This window comes from Strongylocentrotus purpuratus, unplaced genomic scaffold (genome assembly GCF_000002235.5).
Source record: "Strongylocentrotus purpuratus isolate Spur 01 unplaced genomic scaffold, Spur_5.0 spur5_scaffold_4, whole genome shotgun sequence".
Lineage (NCBI taxonomy): Eukaryota > Metazoa > Echinodermata > Echinoidea > Camarodonta > Strongylocentrotidae > Strongylocentrotus > Strongylocentrotus purpuratus.
The window spans coordinates 12,485,052-12,503,565 of record NW_022145610.1 but is presented as its reverse complement, the minus strand read 5'-3'; the positions used below and the strand labels follow the sequence as shown (position 1 = coordinate 12,503,565).

Sequence of the window (18,514 nt, the reverse complement as noted above, 5' to 3'; positions counted from 1 at the left end):
ATAATAATAACAAAAATAATAATAATAAGTAGGTGATCACAACTTTACTTCTGACTGTTACATTTTGCTTACCTCCTATGAGTCTTTTGATTGTATCCACCACTTCCGTGCCATCTCTCAGCCTCTCCTCAATGACAGTCACCCTCTCAGAGTCGGCCCCTTCCATGGCTGTCTTGTTATCCTTCTCCAGTCCCTTCAGGATTCCCAACGCTTCCGTCAGCATGTTGGTGAGGACAGCCATCAGGCTGCGAAGCTCCGCCAGCTGCTCGTGGAGCCGGCCGATCTCCATCTCCTGGGACCTGATCACCTCCTCGCTGAAGGAGTTCTGCTTCTGGGTCTGGAGCTCCACCAGCTCAGACAGCAGCTCCTGGTTGCGCTCCTGCAGGGAGCCGTTGGCGTCCATCACCTTCTCCAGCTGGCTCGTGACGTTCTCCAGATCCTGCTGGAGACGCTCAAAGGCCGCTCTGTTGGCGACCAGCTCGAACCAAGGGTTGGGGTTAGAAGGATCGCGGGATGGGCTGGTGGGGCGGCTTAATCCGCCATTTTGAATACGGACCTGGAGCTTGCGGATGACGTGGCGGCATCTCTTCAACTGCTTCTTGAGGACTGTAACCTGCTCTTTGAGTTCATCGGTGTCGTTGGTCAAACCAAACCCAGCAAACGTTACATCAGCAGGGCCCACACTTCTTTCTGATGGGGTCAAGCTTGCCGAAGATGTACTGTCCCTGTCGTCATCAGAACTGGGGATATGCGACAGAGAAACCGCCGACAAGCGACGGTTAGCTTGAGCATAAGTAGATGTATTCAGCAGATTGGAGTCGCTGCTGACACGCTTAGGGGTACCTGGTACTGGCAATCCCACGTTGTGGAGTTGTCTTCTATAACGCTTGATGCGTTCGGCCTGTTGATGAACGGTGCCCTCCGTGGCATGAAGCTTGAGAGTCAAAGCTTTGAACCTTCTCTTTGTTGCATTCATCTCCAACTGGGCCTTCTCAAGCTGCTTGTTCAAAGATGGAGGCATGACAGCCTTGTTCGAACTTGAAGCCTTTCTCACTGGGATCCTACTGGTCCGGTCTGCTTTATCACGGGTCACTTGCTCTTGGTCCTGCGTGGAGTCCAGCTCCTTGCGCAGACGCTCAATCTCCTTTGCCATGTCTACAATTAACTCAGGATTGAACTCTCTCTCCTGTCCTTCCGCTCCTGAGCCATTCAGATGAATATGCCTCTTCAGAAGCTCAATCAAGTTCTGCGCTTTGTCCAGTTTCTTCTGGAGAAGTGCGACCTGCACACTGTCTGCTGAAGCACCCATCGACGTCTGTCCATATTTGTTCTGGCTATCATGTTGTCTACCCTGTACACGTTTCACTGCTTCCTGAAGCTGAGACGCTAGGTGTTCATTCTCTAACTTGAGGTTGTCAACAAGGTCTCTTCCAGACTCTGGAGGAGATTCAGGACCAATACCGAGATGATGACGTAGAGCAGCATTCTGCTGTTCAGCTGCCTGTAGTTTATGATTCTTCTCTTCTAGCAGTGCTTTGGCTTGATCAAGCTGTTGCTTCAAGATTGGAACCACATGGTCTCCTGTAAAAACAACAGGAATTTAAATTCATCATTACAGATTTTCTATTTGACAACGACCAGATGAAAAATGTCTTTAATAATAATAATAATAATAGCTAGTTTTTATATAGCGCTTTTCAGGACCGAAGGCCCTCTCAAAGCGCTTTACAGAAATATATACCGGTATATATATTTATATCCATACTATAGAGTTAACCTGCATTCATAATTTTCTAGTGTAACTTACAGTTTTGCCAACACAACATTAACTAGCATGTCATGAATTAAATGTATGGCATAGCAAAAGGGAAAAACATTCTTACTTATCAAACTAATTGATGATTCTAAAGAATTTGCTGCAATAGTCATTATTTACTAAAGAACAGAATCAAGTAGTGTCATTTCATTTCATATTTTCATTACCTGAACTGTCACTGCTTGCTTGATTAAGTAACGCTGCATCCAACTGTTGTTTGAGTGTGGTGTTCTGTCTCTCGCTCTCCCTCAGCTTCTTCCTCAGTCCTGCCAGATCTTTCTGAAGCCCAGAGATCACCTGGGGATCACCGTCCGTCTCCTGTCCGGGAACGCTCCTAAGGCTCTCCAGCTCCTCCCGCTCAATCCTCTTCTCCAGGGACTGGTACCGCCTCTTGGCATCCTTGAGGTTGGAACGGAGATCCGCCACCTCCCGCTGGAGCTCCTCACGGGTGGCAGCGGTGGGATCGGTCTGGTCGTGTCCTGGGATGCTCCTCAAGCTCTCGAGCTCTTCCCGCTCCAACTGCTTCTCAAGGGTCTGCTGCCTCCGCTTGGACTCCTTGAGCTGAGACCGGAGCTCCATCACCTCTCTCTGGAGCTCGTCTTTGGTGGCAGCTGTGGGATATGATAGTTCGTCCAGGCTGAGACCCGGTTGGGGAACTGGAATGTAGAGATTGGTGTCTCGGGAGAAGAGAGGAGGTGGTTGCATGCTCTCTGGATCATGGCCAACTCCAAAGCTTCTGCGCTGTGCCTCACTGGCTGTGGTGATAGTTGGCGAAACATCTGAAAATGAAAAAATGGACAAAGGCATACGTTTTACATGGATAGTTGTTACCATCTTCAACGTAATATTACAACAGATTAACATGATTATCAGTTACAAGCAGCACAATTTTAAATTCATTTTCAGTCTTATTTTTCTTGCTCAGATAGTCTACAGCTCATTTAAACTAAATCGAAGTGATACTTCCTTTAATTTTCTTAACATCAAGAGCACTTGCTGAAGTACTCACCATTGCTATCACTGCCGACTCCGCTACCTACACCACTAGTCGTTGACGATTGCACAGCACCTTGTCTGTCTATCACCACATGCAGGTGATTATCATTCCTCCTTCCCATGCCCTCCTCAATCTGCCTCCTCAGGGTCTGCATGGCAGCCAGTTCAGCCCCCAGGACGTCCCTCAGGCTGTTCTTGTCTCTATCATCGTGGGACGTGTCTCGGCTGCTTCCTGTCTCGCTCTGGTGGGTGATGTTGACGTTGAGGGGGAGGTTGGCGTGGAGGGCGTTGGTAAGGCGACTAAGCTCTCGGATTTGTTCCTGCATGAGCTGTTGAAGCTATGTAAAAGCACAAAGAAAAGGAGATGATTCAACATCGACGCTACACCTAAACAATGTAAAAAATAAAGTATTGCACTTGTAGAAGACAGTCAATCTTTGAGTGACCGGTTTTACTATACTCATTTCCCCCCCAATAGACTGTAGTTATAAAAACTGTTAGGAAAACAAATTTTAACATTTCTATTTCCAATCATAAATATCTTGATAATCAGACAGGCTTCCGGCTTGTAAAAATCATGGGGTTCCTGACTGACCTAAAGGTTTATGATTATCATTGCAGCATGAGCCAAATCCATGATTTTGTTTCAGAATCTGAGACAAAGATACCCAATCGATGGTTCCTACACTAAGTCAACAGGAGAAAACAGAGGTCAACGAATCAAGACTATGTTTGTACCTGTTCTGATGTATCACTTCCTCTGGGAGATTGGTCGCTATTTCCCAACCTGCCGTTCTCCATCTTCAGTTCCTGCAATGTACACAAAATAGGAAAGTGTTAGTCATTTATAATGCACACTGAACATTTTCCCCCAAAAAAGAGCCTATCAAAAAGAGCGAAAGGTTTGCAATTAATGTTTACATGAAAATTAAACAACATGGTACCAAGAACAGAACCCTGAGGTAAACCATATTCAATAGAAGCAAGTTGGGAAATATTTACCTCCTTGCATGACGTGAGAGAAGGTCATGCATGTTTGGTGTAAGGCACCACAATAACAACAAAATATGGTGTGATATCATTATCTGTTGATACACACGCAGCAACTTCTATAATATACAGTAGGCTTACGGTTGGACCATATGAGAGAGAGGGGGAGGATTGGGGATACCTGAAAAAGGACTGTCCGTAATCTTTTTTTCTTGAGTGTGTGTGTAGTCCTGAAAAAGACTGTTGGTAGTCTTGAAAAAGATGATCAACCCGTTCGAAACGTCGAGCCATTCCTACTACCCACCCTCTCCAAACGGCGCTATAGTTCTCCTTAACACTATAAGCTCAAGAAAGATTATCAACCGTCTTTTAGTCAAGGCTACCAACAGTTCTTTTCAGGACTACACACATTCAAGAAAGAAATATTACCGACAGTCCTTTTCAGGACTAACCAATCCTGCCCCCTCTCTCTCTCACATGGTGCAACCGCAAGCCTACTGTATATCTACATCACCATGCAAGCCGTTACTTATCAGCAGCATATAACTTCTTTAATGTCTTTAAAATGTTCTTTAAAATTGCTACATATTTGACACGAGCTGCTTGTATGATATAAGTTGGCTACTAGGGGAGTCAAGGAAGACTGAGAATATATCTTATTCACGTAGGATGACCTTACCTTGATCAGACCATCCTTGATCCTTCCTGCATTGTTAAGCTCATCGATGCGGTCTTGCTTGGCTTGGAGGTCGTCCTCCAGATCCACGATCTTCCTGCGAAGCTTGGCCTACAGAAAGATACAAGAGAGAAGTCGGTTTATATGCTGCAAATATACCTGACAATGTTAAAGGTGTTGACCAGTTTTAGAAACGCCCCCCCCCCCCTCAAAAAATTAAATGGAAGCTCTTATTACCAATCATGTGAAAGAATATGTTTTGACTAATATGTGATGACACAAATTTTACTGGGAAACCGCCTACTAATTGATATATTTGGTAAATTATCATATCGATCCGACCTGGATAGATATCGCGAATGCACTTCAACATTGAACATTAGGGCATATATTTCTGCTTTTTGCAAATTTAGGTTGAAGTATTGCCATCTAAACCTCTGAAGGCAATATTTAAACAATATTAAATGGATATTTTGCACCCAAACCCTTGCACCGCAATTTTACCACTACCGGTCTATACCTTTAATGTCTCTGAACAGACATTCTTAATTGCTCTATGGATATCATAATAGTTGGTTTGACTGGAGTAAACTGTGATTGTTATATACCATGTTTAAGTTGAAATCACTAGTTCCTACAAAAATCCATGAAGAAAAACATGAGCTCCTGCACCCTTCAGGTGACTTTTTGAGCTGATGGGGACACTTATCATCATCACTGGAATGATTAAAGGAGACTTACTGCATTCTGTTTGGCCTGCCTATCTGCCTCTTGCCCATCTTGAAGAGACTCCAAAGATTCCCTGAAACGCACACAAATGGAAAAAGGGAAACTCATCAAAAACATGAACTTCAATATGGAGAGATGAACTTCATAATGAAGAAGATTATGGAGGTTATGGTTTCTTTTTTTGATGTTGGTGACTGATCAGGATGAGGCTTGTTAGGGTGATGGCAATGATGATGATGATGATGCTGGTGATGATCATGATAATGATGGTGTCAATGTGATACTTATGATAATAGTGATCATAGTCATAATGTGGTTACAGTGAAAATGATCACATTACAATTCAGACCGCAAGAGATTAAAGATAATATCCTGTAATAAAAATAATGGCACAACACTTCTTAATAAGAAACTTGTTTCACTCACTTTGCCTTGGCTAGTAGTTTATTTTTGTTATCCAGATCCTCCCTGAGAGAGGCCACATATTCCTCATCAGGCTTCTGAGATCTCAGTCTTGCTAGCAGATCTATCAAAGATGAAACAGATATACATTAAAGGGATTTGGTAAATTTGTCTCAGATTCTGAAACAAAATCCTGGATTTAGCTCATACTGCAATGATAATTATAAGCCTTTAGGTCAGTCAGGAACCTCATGACTTTTACAAGCTGATCGCCTGTCTGATTATCAAGATATTTATGATTGGTAATCAAAATCAAATTGTGCGTTTTCCTAACGGTTTTCATAACACTACGGTTTATTGGGGAGTATAATAAAACCGGTCACTCAAAGATTTTTACTTTTTTGAGGCACTTCTTGATCATTTTGAAGCGCAAAATAGGAATCCTTCCTCTAAAAATAGGAATGGTTGGCAGCTATGTGTCAGATATACTAATCTTCTACAGATTGCTTACCTTTATTTATTTATTTGTTTCTGATATTTAGACAGGGTGGCTCATTATCACTAATAACGGTGGTCCTCCATGAGGCACTGCTAAACATGATGAGGATCAATAATACAAATTTAAAAAATAAAAATAATAATAACAAAATCATGAACATACCTTTGAGTTTGTCTATCTCCCTGTTGAGTCTATCATTATCATCCTTGAGCCTTGACATCTCGGCATGGTGTGACGGACTGGGTGACGCCCTCACGGCCGACTGCTGCATCTCCAAGAACAACCTGTCCTTCTCCCGACCACTCTCAAGCAGCTTCTGTTTATAGTAACGGAATCAACATTTAGTGAGCACTAGTATAAGAATAAATGGTTATGTGAGATGAAAACAATGAAAACATGCATGTAAATACTAAATCGCTATACTTGTATATAAAATGAAATTCATAGCATAAACGAAGGAATTACAATTTCAAAAGAAGAAAATAAAATCATAAACCTCTCGTTAGGCCTCGACTTTCCTCTACTATGATGTGACGGGACATGAATTCAACCATGCCCCTTTTGATAGGTACTACATGTATCTCACATAAAAGTAATTTTTCTTCTCAAATGTCTTGTCTGGTCTCTTTGTTGATGGCCACAATCAAATGAGTTTATTATTACAGCACCAAGCGTGTAGACAACACTTTTTACTTCTAGCCATGCCATTCAGTACTGATAAAGGACAAACCATTAAATTTAAGAATGGAAATCACGGTAAAGGTTAAAAACAACTTTCTCTTCATGCAACTTGGGGGAACCCCCTAAACTTTACCTTTCATCTACTGACAAACTATAGGGTAGGCATTATTTATTAGTAGTAGAGGCGTGTTTCTAAAAAAATAGCCACAACCCAAACGCTAACCCTAAACATACCTGATGCACAGTCATGTATGCATATGGATGCAAATTAGCTACCTTGGCTAAATTACGTTGTGGCTATTTTAAGAAACATACCTCTACAACTGATTCAATAATGCCTATCAAACTAAAGGCAACTATACCTCTATCGTCTTGTCTTTCTCCCCCAAGGCGTTCCTCATCTTTCCAAGGAGAGTGCCCTGCTCATGGTCAGCTCTTGCAAGCGTCTCTTCTGCGTTCTATATCAAAGAATAATGCAAGGACAGCAATATAATTTTTATTCCAATACATCAACATTCCTCTTTCAACAAACCACTTATTCACCATACTTTGGCACACACAAAAGTGTCTCTTTTTTGCTTTGTACAGATTTTACTCTCAGTTCTTATTTCATGGAGAGAAAAACATGCTCTAGACTTGAAAATATATCTCTGACATAAGTGAGCAAAACACTCTGACATAATATAATGGCACACAAAAGGTCTTTTCTTTGTAAAAAAAAAAATGATCCTCTTGAGTTCGTAAATATATAGAGAGTAAAAAGCTAGACTTGAAAATAAACGTATACCATGAATGAATATCATATCAGCCATTGTAAATGTAACATCAGGATCAAACTTCTCCCCCCCCCCCCCCCCAGAATTCCTGCTTAACAGCCCTGAAATTACTATTATCACGAGAATTTGTCACAGCAAAAATATCGTACAAATGGCTATAAGCACGGATTACAATCATACCAGGAGAAAACTAATGAACTATTATTCAAAGGAAGTGAGAAGTAAAAAGGTTGGTGCATGTAAAATGATAACAGAGAAACGTGATTTTGCATATGTTTGTTTGTTTTACCTGACTGCTAAGAAAGCATGTGTATGCTGGTAAGTAAGCAACCAGGGGGAAGACTGCTTTAAGTCCCTCTGAGGGACTTGGTAAGAATGATAAATGCATTACCAAAGGGCACTAGTGCATCAACTTGGTTTTGAACCCGGAGCCTCCCAATTACGAGGCCACTGCTCTACCACTGAGCCATCACGCCTCCCAAGTATCTTTAACTGTTTACTAACCTGCAGTTCATATTCCTTCTCGTTGACCTGTCTCTGTAGGTCTCTCAGTGCGTTGCTCTTAGCTACCAGGGCTCTGTTGTACTTGTCATTCAGATCCTGAAAGGGACACGAAACATACAGTTTGCTAACTGAATACAACTGTATCAATAATCACTTTATTTCTCATTATCTAAAATTTCTTCTGATCCCGTCTCTGCTCGTTCTCGGATACCCTCTCTGATGCTCTCTCCCTTATTAGTTTACATATGTCACACAATCACAATATCACCTCCTACCATCACCACCTCCCTCATTTATAAGTCGCATACAGGTGTACATGTAATTGTATCCATTTTTATGTGCTCTGTACATTATATGTAATCCATTCTTTCTCATGACATGATTAAACTCAAGTTGCCAAATTATTCAATCACTACAGATGGAATCACAGCTACAAATAAACAAATTAGAACACTGTAAATAAAGAAATTAATGATACAGTCAAACTTGCTTTAGTGACCACCTGTCTACAATGACCATGTGTCTGCAAAGACCAATTTTTTTAGTTTCTCTCTTCAAAAAATGCTTTCTCATTGAAACATGTACTAAAGGAACATGTAGATAAAGACCACCTGCCTATAAAGACCACTTTTTCTTGTCCCCTTTGGGTGGTCTTTATAGACAGGTTTCACTGTATTGTCATACCTTGATCTGAGTGTCCTTGTCTCTAATGGTCTGCAGGAGGTCTTGCGTAGCTTTCTCATTGGCCGCGGCTACTTGAGCTCGCTCCCGGACAATCTCCTATTTTAAAAAAAATGCCACAGAAGAGATAGAAGTACATGTAGGACAGGGATAGATAGGGCAGTGTTACTAGAAATGGCAATTTAGTTTTTTTGCTTTAAAAAAAAATAAAAAAATATGCACTGAACTTCTGCTGTACTCGCGAGTATTGGAATAATTCCTAGTTCGACATCTCTTTCTTTCTCCCCCCCCCCCACCTCCGCCCTCTCGCCCTCTCGACCTCTTTCTTCTCCCCTTCTCTTTCCCCATCTTTCTCCCCTTCTCTCTCTCTCTCTCTCTCTACTCAATCCCATTAACTATCTATCTATCCCATCTATTAACTCACCTATAGTTGTTCACTATCATGCTTGATTTGTTCAGTCTCTATATTCTCTCAAAGAAATGCTCATATTGTCACCCCTAGGCTCTTCTAGGGTGGAAATTGAAACATTCCTAGTTTGACGACACTCCCCCCCCCCCCCCCCAACACTCCCTTGATCCCACCAACACCATAAAAGTACAAACACATCTTCAAACACTCACCTCCAGTTGTTTATCCTTGTCCCTGAGTCGTTCGGTCAGCTGCTGGATGGCCACGTTCTGGGCCGCTCCGTTGCGGTCCTGGTTCTTCTGCTGAGCGCCTCGTTCCTCCTCCAGCTCCCTCTCCTTCCCAGCGATGGCTGCCTGGAGACGGCTGATGATTGCATCCTTCTCACCAAGGGACCGGTGGTGGTTATCCTCCGCATCCTGATGGAGCAAGATTAAAAATAAAATCCATAATGACTGACTCATATCAGGGTTACATTTTTATCAAAAATATCATGATCTAATTTAATTTCATCTTGCATATATTTTGTTTACATCACTATTATTGCAAAACAAATACTATTGGGAGGGGGTGGGGGTGGAGCAAGATTGTAAATAATATCTGTAGTGACTGACTCATATCAGGATTACATTTCTAGGAAAAATTATGATCCAATTATATTTCATCTTGCATGTGTTTTATTTTATTGTTATACAATCTGGTTTAAATGGGACCTCTGGGGGCCGTGTCTTAAAAAGAGTTGATATTACTTGCAACTTATTTGCAATTGATATCAATAGCAACTATGTACATAAGAGATAGGAGACTGCAAACTTGCGATTGTTGGGAGGACTTGCGATTGATTTGGATCAATCACAACTCTGTATTAAATTCAATTCATTTTATTCCATTCATCATATAAAAACAACATAATTATAACATTGATATAATACAGATAACTAAAGAACATACAAATAACATAACGAAAGATAAACATAAAATACAAATATATATACGAATGAGGAACCAGCAAGAAAGAACAATTAAGTCGGGGCCCTGATCCCTCTGAAAACAGACTGGTCCTTTGGTTTGGTTTTTCATCACTTTGTTTGGAACAAATAGTCATGAATGGTTATAGGCTTATAAGTTAAAATAAAAGAAAGAAAATAAATCCAGACCCTCTTGGGTTTTTACCTAGAATAACTTTCAGGCATATCACTAAATAAAAACATAATTTCATGTAAAATGTAAAAATATAAAGTCTTCAAAGATTTGGAGAGATACTAAGTAAATTTGACATTGATGTGTTAATATTTTCACATTAATATTACATGGATTTGGGAATAAATCACCAGGATTCTTTATATAACTTACATGGTTAGCTTTGTTGAGTGCCTTGACACTGTCAGAGAGTTGTTTGTTCTTGTTGTCTAAATCCTTCATTTTAGCTTCCAGTTCCTTTATAAAATAAAAAACAAAAGAGAGACACAAATGACACTTTATCAAATCAAGTCGATGAAAATTGGTAACACTCATTTGCTTCTTATCTCTCATTTTCCTACTCCTTTTCCCCTTTGGTCTTTCATTTCAAACTTTCTCTCCTCTTCTGTTCTTTTATCTTGGCTCCTGTATGTATCAGTTTGGTACACATCTCAGTACTCCAAGAGCCTTCTATTTTTTTTCTCTCTCTCTCTCTCTCTCTCTCTCTTTCTTTCTTTCTCTCTGTATTCTTCTGTTTCTCTCTCCATCCCCCTCTCTTTCCATCTCTCTCCCTCTCCTTCCTCCCTCTCCTTCTCTCTCCCTTCCTCCCTCCCCCATTCTCTCTCTATCTCTTTCTTTCTTTCTTTCTTTCTCTCTCTCACTCTTTCCCTCTCTGTCTCCGAAAGATGCCCTGTCCATCTCTATTCGCCATGAGCACCGAAAGGTGGACCTGTGCGCTATGCAAGTAGCCACTTTTATTATCATTATTATTATTATTCAAATGTAATACTCACCCCTAGCCTGTTAGCATCTTCCATCATATCCCCATTAGCTCTCTCAAGGTCTCTTTGGTGATCCCTAAGGCTTTGTTTCAATGCTCTCAGTTCTGCCTCCTTAGCATCTACAGCCTTGATTTTCTCGTCATTTGCCTCCTAAAAGAAAGATAAAATTAACAGATGATACAGAAGTTCATTATTTTCTGTCATTTAAAAAATAAAAAAAATATCATGATTATCAATCATTAGTGTTGTCATGTTTTTATGTTAAACAAGTACTTTATGGAATCACAAGACATTAAACTTAGTTTTGCTTCTGTTGGAGATTGAAGCCTTTCCTCTCTTTTCCCCTTTCTTTTCTGTAAATTTACTTTTTATGTGTGACAACAGCTCTGCATATTGAAGAACTAAATAAGTAAGTAGGGATACAATCATACATAATATTATTAATAATAATTAGATCAATTTATATAGCACAGCTACTACACAAGTATACTCCACTGCACTGTGATGAAAACAAAACTTCTAACAGTGCTACTTTACAGACAAACAATACAATACTATTCAAAAGCTCCTGAAAACAAGGGCAGTCTTCAACAAAACGTTTCATATGTCTAGTGGTAGGTTATTGCAAAGCTTTGGTACATATATACATGGACATATATCTTTCCTCACCTGCAAAGCTTTATCCCTGTCGGCTAGTTTGTCTCTGAGGTCTTGTAAGATGCTCTCGGTTGATGCCTGCTGAGCCTAAGTGGAAGAGAGAAAAAAACAGGATAAGTTCAATATCGTTACTACATGCTGAATGTAGAAGATTTAAATAGCTATTGAATAGCCATTATAACAGGTCGATTAGTAATGATAGCAATAAGAACAGACATTTTCCATATTTTGTAAAGCCGAACAAAAACAACATCAACAAAAGCAGGCTTACACAATATGGCAGGAAAGATACTTATTGAATCAGACTATTTCCAGATCTATAGAAACTGGCCATTTGCCTAAATTCTTCAAACACTACAGTTAGCTCTGCATTTATAAGTCAAATTCATTGGGAACTTGAGTCTACAAATATTAGTTTGACTTATTGAAACATCAACTTTAATACAAAGTGTAAACAACATATGCTGCTTGCATAGTTTTGTCCAAAAATTGATTCAACTTCAGGGAAATTTTACTTGTGCGACTTCGAGTTATGCAGAGTGAACTTTAAATGTAGGCGCATGCATTCTCTACACGAAGCCAACACCCAAGCTCTAAAAAAAAAACCCTCAAAAATAGATCTTCGTTTGCTAGAAATCTATTGCTCTTCTACTACAGTACTACATGTATATGTCACTACACTACATGTACATACACAATGTAGGAACAAAATGTATCATGTCTCATGCTTACCAATCAATAGAGTACCCACACAGAATGAAAATTTTGAAATACAACTAAATACATGAACACTGCAGAGTCAACGTGATACATGTTTATTATGGACAAGCATGTTCCCACTATGATAACTGAACGCTGATTATGGGAGTTGAGAACTAACATGACTGTTTGAAGTGTAAACAAGAACCCAGCGAAAAACAAATATACATTAACCATCACCGGCTAGCTTTGATTTAAAGTGTACCACACTACCAATTACCACAACAAAAAATGTGTATGGCTAGAATGTATAAAATAACCCTCTAAAAAATTTAGCTGGCATTCTATAAGCCAGTGGATATAAAGTTGAAGAAAATAAAGAATAACACACAAAAATGCGAGCATAGAACCTAAATTGGACTTATGTTCATCAAGAGTGTTTTTATATGTGCAGCATCTCTTTATAGAAATAATATTTGAAGGTCATATTTGGAATATGTATGTGCTGTGTGTATATGGAACCTCTAACATACAGAACTAAATATACCGTGTATATATATAGTTTCAATTCTTGTAAAATTGTTGACACTACATGAACTCAAACTGACACATATTCAAATACTCTGTATTAATGAACTTTAATAACTATCAAAACCACTCGTTGTTTACGTTTTTGTTTGTGTGTTTAGTGTTTGTTTATTTAGTTTTGTGATAAATGTATGTGAACTTTATGTGAGGTCAGCCTTATACCACGATATTTCACCAATATGCAGTTTCTCTTTTTATACTTTGGGTATAATCACAAATATTAGGGTCTACTGGGTTCTATCTAGACAACCAAACAGAGGGGGGGGGGGGGGGGGGGGTGGTTGTATGCAGTACTCTTTTTCAGTATCTTGTTATTTCAAACATGTTGATGCACTCAGCAGATTAAAATGATATCCTAAAACACAATGTTAAAAAAAATATACATATTTTGCATACATATTAAATTGACTGATAAAACATTTATGGGAGATACAATGTATAAAAACAAACACAGAAACAAGAACAAATGTGATTTCACTAATGAAAAAAGCAATTTTCTTCATTCAGGCTTATAATGCAAATGCAATCAGCATCAGCAGTTGTTTTGTATTAATTAAAAACATCTAAACAAATACAGATTAGGGAAATATCTGAAATCCCATTAACTAGAAACTGAGAGAGTAGCAAAGAAATGACAAAACCTGGCACAAACAAGAGAGTATTAACAAGAAATACCACAGATATATATAACATGTACTAAAGATGGTGAGATACCACATGAACATAACAATGGTTAATGCTGATAGTTGGAATTGGCAGACCCTGACATCAAGGTTATTCTGTTAGCAGTATGGAGTTTTTTTTTTTTTTTTTAATTAATCAGTTTTCTATCCTCAAATTGGCAACAATTAATCTTATTTTTTAACTCCTTTTTAGTTTAATAAAAATTAAAACTGGTTAATAAATGAAACAATGTGAAGAATAATTGAGATATTTAAAAGAAAAATTGCCAATTTGTACTAAAAAATAGTGATTTTATATTTTACACCGCCTTGCCAACTCAGAGAGTTGAATGATAATTACAATTAAATTTCTCTCATTCAAAAATAGCACAACATACTGCATTGGAAATAGACTTGGAAAATGTTGGGATTTCGCTTTTTCTGCCCATGTATAATCTATACAATTCTGGATAAAAAGATAAGGTAAAAACTTCTGACCAATACAAGAAGACACAACGTACTGTTATGGTACCATATTCCCAGAGCCCGAATCAGCCAATATATATACAAAGTCACATGCAAATAAATGTACATCTAGTGATAAAAAAGATGTTCCCAAATACCAGAATAAACTGAAAAATAACACAGAATGCAAAACCTCAATGTTACATGAACACAAAACATTCAAATGGAATGACCACATGCATTTATAATCATGATAAATGGATGACCATGCAAGATGCAAATAACAAGACATTTTGACAATGTAATTCACATTAGTGACACACAGAAACTTACATCAGGCAAGCTGGCATTCTTTGCAAGCTCCATGTATTCCTAGTCAGATTAGTAATGAGTGATACAACAAAAAAGAATGATAAATGACAATTATGACATCAAAAAACATGCAGATTAAGACACTCTCTAATCAACTCAGTCATAATGAGAGTGACATACTGCTGCTGTAAACAGCACCCCAACAAATCCTCTAAAGTCTATGGATGCTTTAAAAAAAGAATTGGTGGCGATCGACTCTCCATTGAGACTCCAATACATAATTTTATAAGGATTTACAGATTAATGCTCCCCACATAATCCTCTGTAGCTAAAGGATTCTTCTATGAACTATCACTGGTATATAACCCTGGATTACACAATTTCCAAGGATTTTAAACTCAATTTACTGCTTCAAAAAGAGAATTTTTATAAGAAAAACAAATTAAATTGTCACACCACAAACAGATGTCCTATAGCTGAAGAAATTTCTTTAAAATGATTATTTAATTGTCTAAACATCTTCTGATACACTATTTTGAAGGGGTTGAAATTTACAGTACTGCTGCCAAAATGATAATTAATCATATGAAAATCGCTTCCCTCTGTTATAATTGTAGTCTTAAAATATACCTCCTTAAATCACCAGTCAATCAAGCTTCCAGTATAATTTTGAAGGGTCTAAAACTCACTTTACTGCTCCCAAAATGACAATTCTGACAACAAAACTTGCTTCCCCGAGAGTAACTACTACCAGCATATGTTTTCTGCTAGATCTTGGTGTGAGATACCAATCAATTAATGGTGGATGGGAGTTATGGAATGCATGGTATACAGTTATTATTCAATACATAATTAATCAAGCATGAATGGATGAATGGCCGATACTCAGCATGCATTGTGGCTGTTCACTCAAGCGGAACAAATCAAATTTCATCCGTGACGGGGACCTTAGAAGTGGAATTATACAATCAGTGGAGCAGATATTTAAACAATAAGCAAATGCTTAGAGGAAATATCCTTTTTACGAACCTGATGTTCACATACAGATTTTGATAGTATAAATATGTTCTCAATTACACAGCCTACATACCACTGTTTGAATATGTAAACATTGTATAATCCCTAATTCACATTTTAATGTTAAAATGTGCTTCATGCTGGGTTATTTACATAAAGTTCTTCTGTACTATACAAGATGTATATACATAAATAAATAAAAATGAAAAATGAAAATAAAAATATGAAGTTAAATTAAATTAAAGATAAATACAAATAAATAAAAACATTGTAATGTGCTGATCATGTGCAAAACTAAGCACAAGGAAAGCAACCATTCTTTGACTTACTCATTCATTTCTTCCCCCTCTTACATTTTTGTCTCAGAAAATCTTTAACCGCCCCCCCCCCCCCTCATATTCAGTTACATTGCAAACACCTGTACATATTTTCTTTCATACCAATAATTGGACTGCATATACACACAAACATAGCCTGTGGAATGGTTGGTTCCTGTATCAAATACACATGAATGAGAACATTCAGAAGTCTTCAGTTTAACAGTATTTTCTTCACCTCACACACACACATACCAATTCCAAGTCAACACAACCAAACAAGCACATCATCATCTCTAGAAGTAAACAATCAACAGTTTGTAGTTCCTACCTTGACTAGTCTGTCCTTTTCTTGGAGTCCTTTAGTCAGCCTCTGAATGGCCTTCTCCTTCATATCCAGCTGGTGCTGGCTATCATCAAGAAGGTTCTGATTTAATAAGAAGAAAAAAAAGAAGGAAAAGATAGATGTTGCCAGACTTTAAAAAGCTATCTAAGTACAATAGACACAACTTGACATATTCCAATGGAAAACAATTTTTTTTTTTTTTTTACAGTAATTGCTTTTCTGATTCCTTGGCACATGAATTTGTCCATGCTGCATTTTACAATTGAGCAAAATAAATGGGTTGATGTTTTACCTGGTAATGTTGTTTAATGGCATCTGCGTTTTCTTTGGATTTCGCTTTTGCATCTTGAAGTTGGTCCTTTAAAAGCTGCAAATCATAAGAGACCAAGAAGTAACAAGTTAACACTGAGACTTTGAAATTAATTATAAACTGGTAATGGAAATAGGCTACGAGACACAGAGAAAATCTGACTCAAAAGTAATTCCGAACTGATCATGGAGTATTGGATCAGTAACGTGTAAAGCAAGAAAAACCAATTGTAATTCATATTGAGCGAATAGTACAAGTCACAGGTTGGGACAGCAAGTTTTATTCCCTTATAGAGGTCTAGTGGATAAGTCTTCGGACTGTAAACTACAAGACAGGTTTGTTCAAATCCCGGCCACAGCACTAATGTATTTGGCCAAGACATTAATCTACATTGGCCACACTTAACCCAGGTGTAGAAAGCGGGGAAGTGGTATGATCTATTCCTTGAATGCACAGAGCTAAATCTGGGGTAATGATTTCCAAAACTCCTTTGGAAGGACGAAGAGGCAATACACCATAATGTGATGTGCGATATACAAAAACAGGATATCATTACTACAATCTCGCTTCATTCATTGCTAAAGGTATCATACTTTTCCAACCAAAATAATTTAGCACAATTTCAAAGTTTTTATACATTCAGAGTAACTTTTACGTGGCTTGTTAAGAATGCGTTTTCTATCACTACTAGAAAGAAAAACTACTATTAACCGACAACTTGTACAAGTACATGCATACTTGTTAATCTTTTTTGAGAAGTTGGCAGTAAGGAATCATTTCTGATCTAATACCTTCATTGTATCGTCTTTCTGCCTTGTCATGCCATCTGTTTGGTCCTCTGCTTCTCTCACCTCGTCTCGAAGCCTCTCTAACTCATGCTGCTTCCTCGCCATTGAACGCTGCAATCGCTGCAGTCAAAGAAACATGTATATACAGTCAAACCTGGGGGGTGTTTCACAAAACTTGTCATCAGTTACAAATGACAGTTTGTGTTATAAGCTACTGAAATCCTTGATTCTGATTGGTTATCAGCAGATTTGTCACTGATTTTTGTAATTTGTCATTGAAAAAAGGCTTTGTGAAACAGGTCCCTGTTTTAGTGACCTGTCTACAAAGACCACATTTTTTGTTTCCCTTGAAAATGGCTTCACGTTGAAACATGTACTAAAGGAATCTGTCTACAAAGACCACCTGTATACATAGACCACTTTTTTTTTTTTTTTTTCCCTTGCGCGGTCGTTATAGACAGGTTTACTTTAAATACATCTTATTCAAGTATTCAGAAAATTTGCCTTGACAGATTGAAGTCAGACAGATGTTATGGTATCATTTTAATTCATTGCATAACTAAATGAAATAATAATAGAAATTTAAATGACAAGTAAACTTGTTATACACTTCTGAGTTCTTAAATTCCCTTGCGCATAATACAGAAAAAACATTTAATACTGTAGGCAATGGATTACATTATTGTTTATGTAGGTTGGAAAAAGATTATTGATTATTTATTTATTTATCTATCCATCTATTTTAAACAATTTATTAAAAAGAAATCATTCGCGGCTAAGTGGCCGAATTGCAGATTCTTTTAAAATCATAATAGATGAAATAGATACATATTAAAGTTAGTGATAATACATTAATATAAGTGAAAATACAACATTTTTGACAAATGGCAAAATCCAGGGAATCAATCAAGGTTTATCATGATAGATGTCATGATAATATTACCTAAGTGTAATAGGTAGAGGAGAAATGTTTAACGATTGATATTAAAAATGAAAAGTACTGAAAAAAAATGATTATCTCACCTCATTCTCTAGATCTTTGGTGTGCAATTGTGATCTCATATCGCTCATCTTATCTTCTAATTCTGACAATGAAGTGTTTTGCTGCTCGATACCCTGATGAACAAACATATGCAAGTCATATTCTATTAAACTAGAGTTCATTCAGTTACAACAAAATAACAACAGCACGCAACACATTCCAGTTAAAAACTAATTATCTACACTTAATCAATT

General features: G+C 37.9%; 1 protein-coding gene across 3 annotated transcripts in view; it reads right to left on the bottom strand.

The window, feature by feature from the left end:
* Positions 1-18,514, bottom strand: part of LOC586433 (centrosome-associated protein CEP250) — a 32,483-nt gene that overhangs the window by 10,534 nt on the left and 3,435 nt on the right. For 2 of the 3 annotated variants that reach the window (XM_030997820.1, XM_030997822.1), the window contains 20 exons: positions 18,302-18,394; positions 17,282-17,398; positions 16,473-16,547; positions 16,166-16,261; positions 14,522-14,560; positions 11,787-11,861; positions 11,130-11,267; positions 10,510-10,593; positions 9,372-9,575; positions 8,754-8,849; positions 8,070-8,165; positions 7,152-7,247; positions 6,271-6,424; positions 5,634-5,733; positions 5,220-5,280; positions 4,482-4,589; positions 3,551-3,622; positions 2,826-3,150; positions 1,984-2,595; positions 73-1,581 (listed from right to left, as the gene is read on the bottom strand). In XM_030997820.1, coding sequence (XP_030853680.1) covers positions 73-1,581; positions 1,984-2,595; positions 2,826-3,150; positions 3,551-3,622; positions 4,482-4,589; positions 5,220-5,280; positions 5,634-5,733; positions 6,271-6,424; positions 7,152-7,247; positions 8,070-8,165; positions 8,754-8,849; positions 9,372-9,575; positions 10,510-10,593; positions 11,130-11,267; positions 11,787-11,861; positions 14,522-14,560; positions 16,166-16,261; positions 16,473-16,547; positions 17,282-17,398; positions 18,302-18,394 — 4,150 coding nt within the window. The remainder of the gene's footprint in view (positions 1-72; positions 1,582-1,983; positions 2,596-2,825; positions 3,151-3,550; positions 3,623-4,481; positions 4,590-5,219; positions 5,281-5,633; positions 5,734-6,270; positions 6,425-7,151; positions 7,248-8,069; positions 8,166-8,753; positions 8,850-9,371; positions 9,576-10,509; positions 10,594-11,129; positions 11,268-11,786; positions 11,862-14,521; positions 14,561-16,165; positions 16,262-16,472; positions 16,548-17,281; positions 17,399-18,301; positions 18,395-18,514) is intronic. The other variant, XM_030997821.1, reaches the window with a different exon arrangement.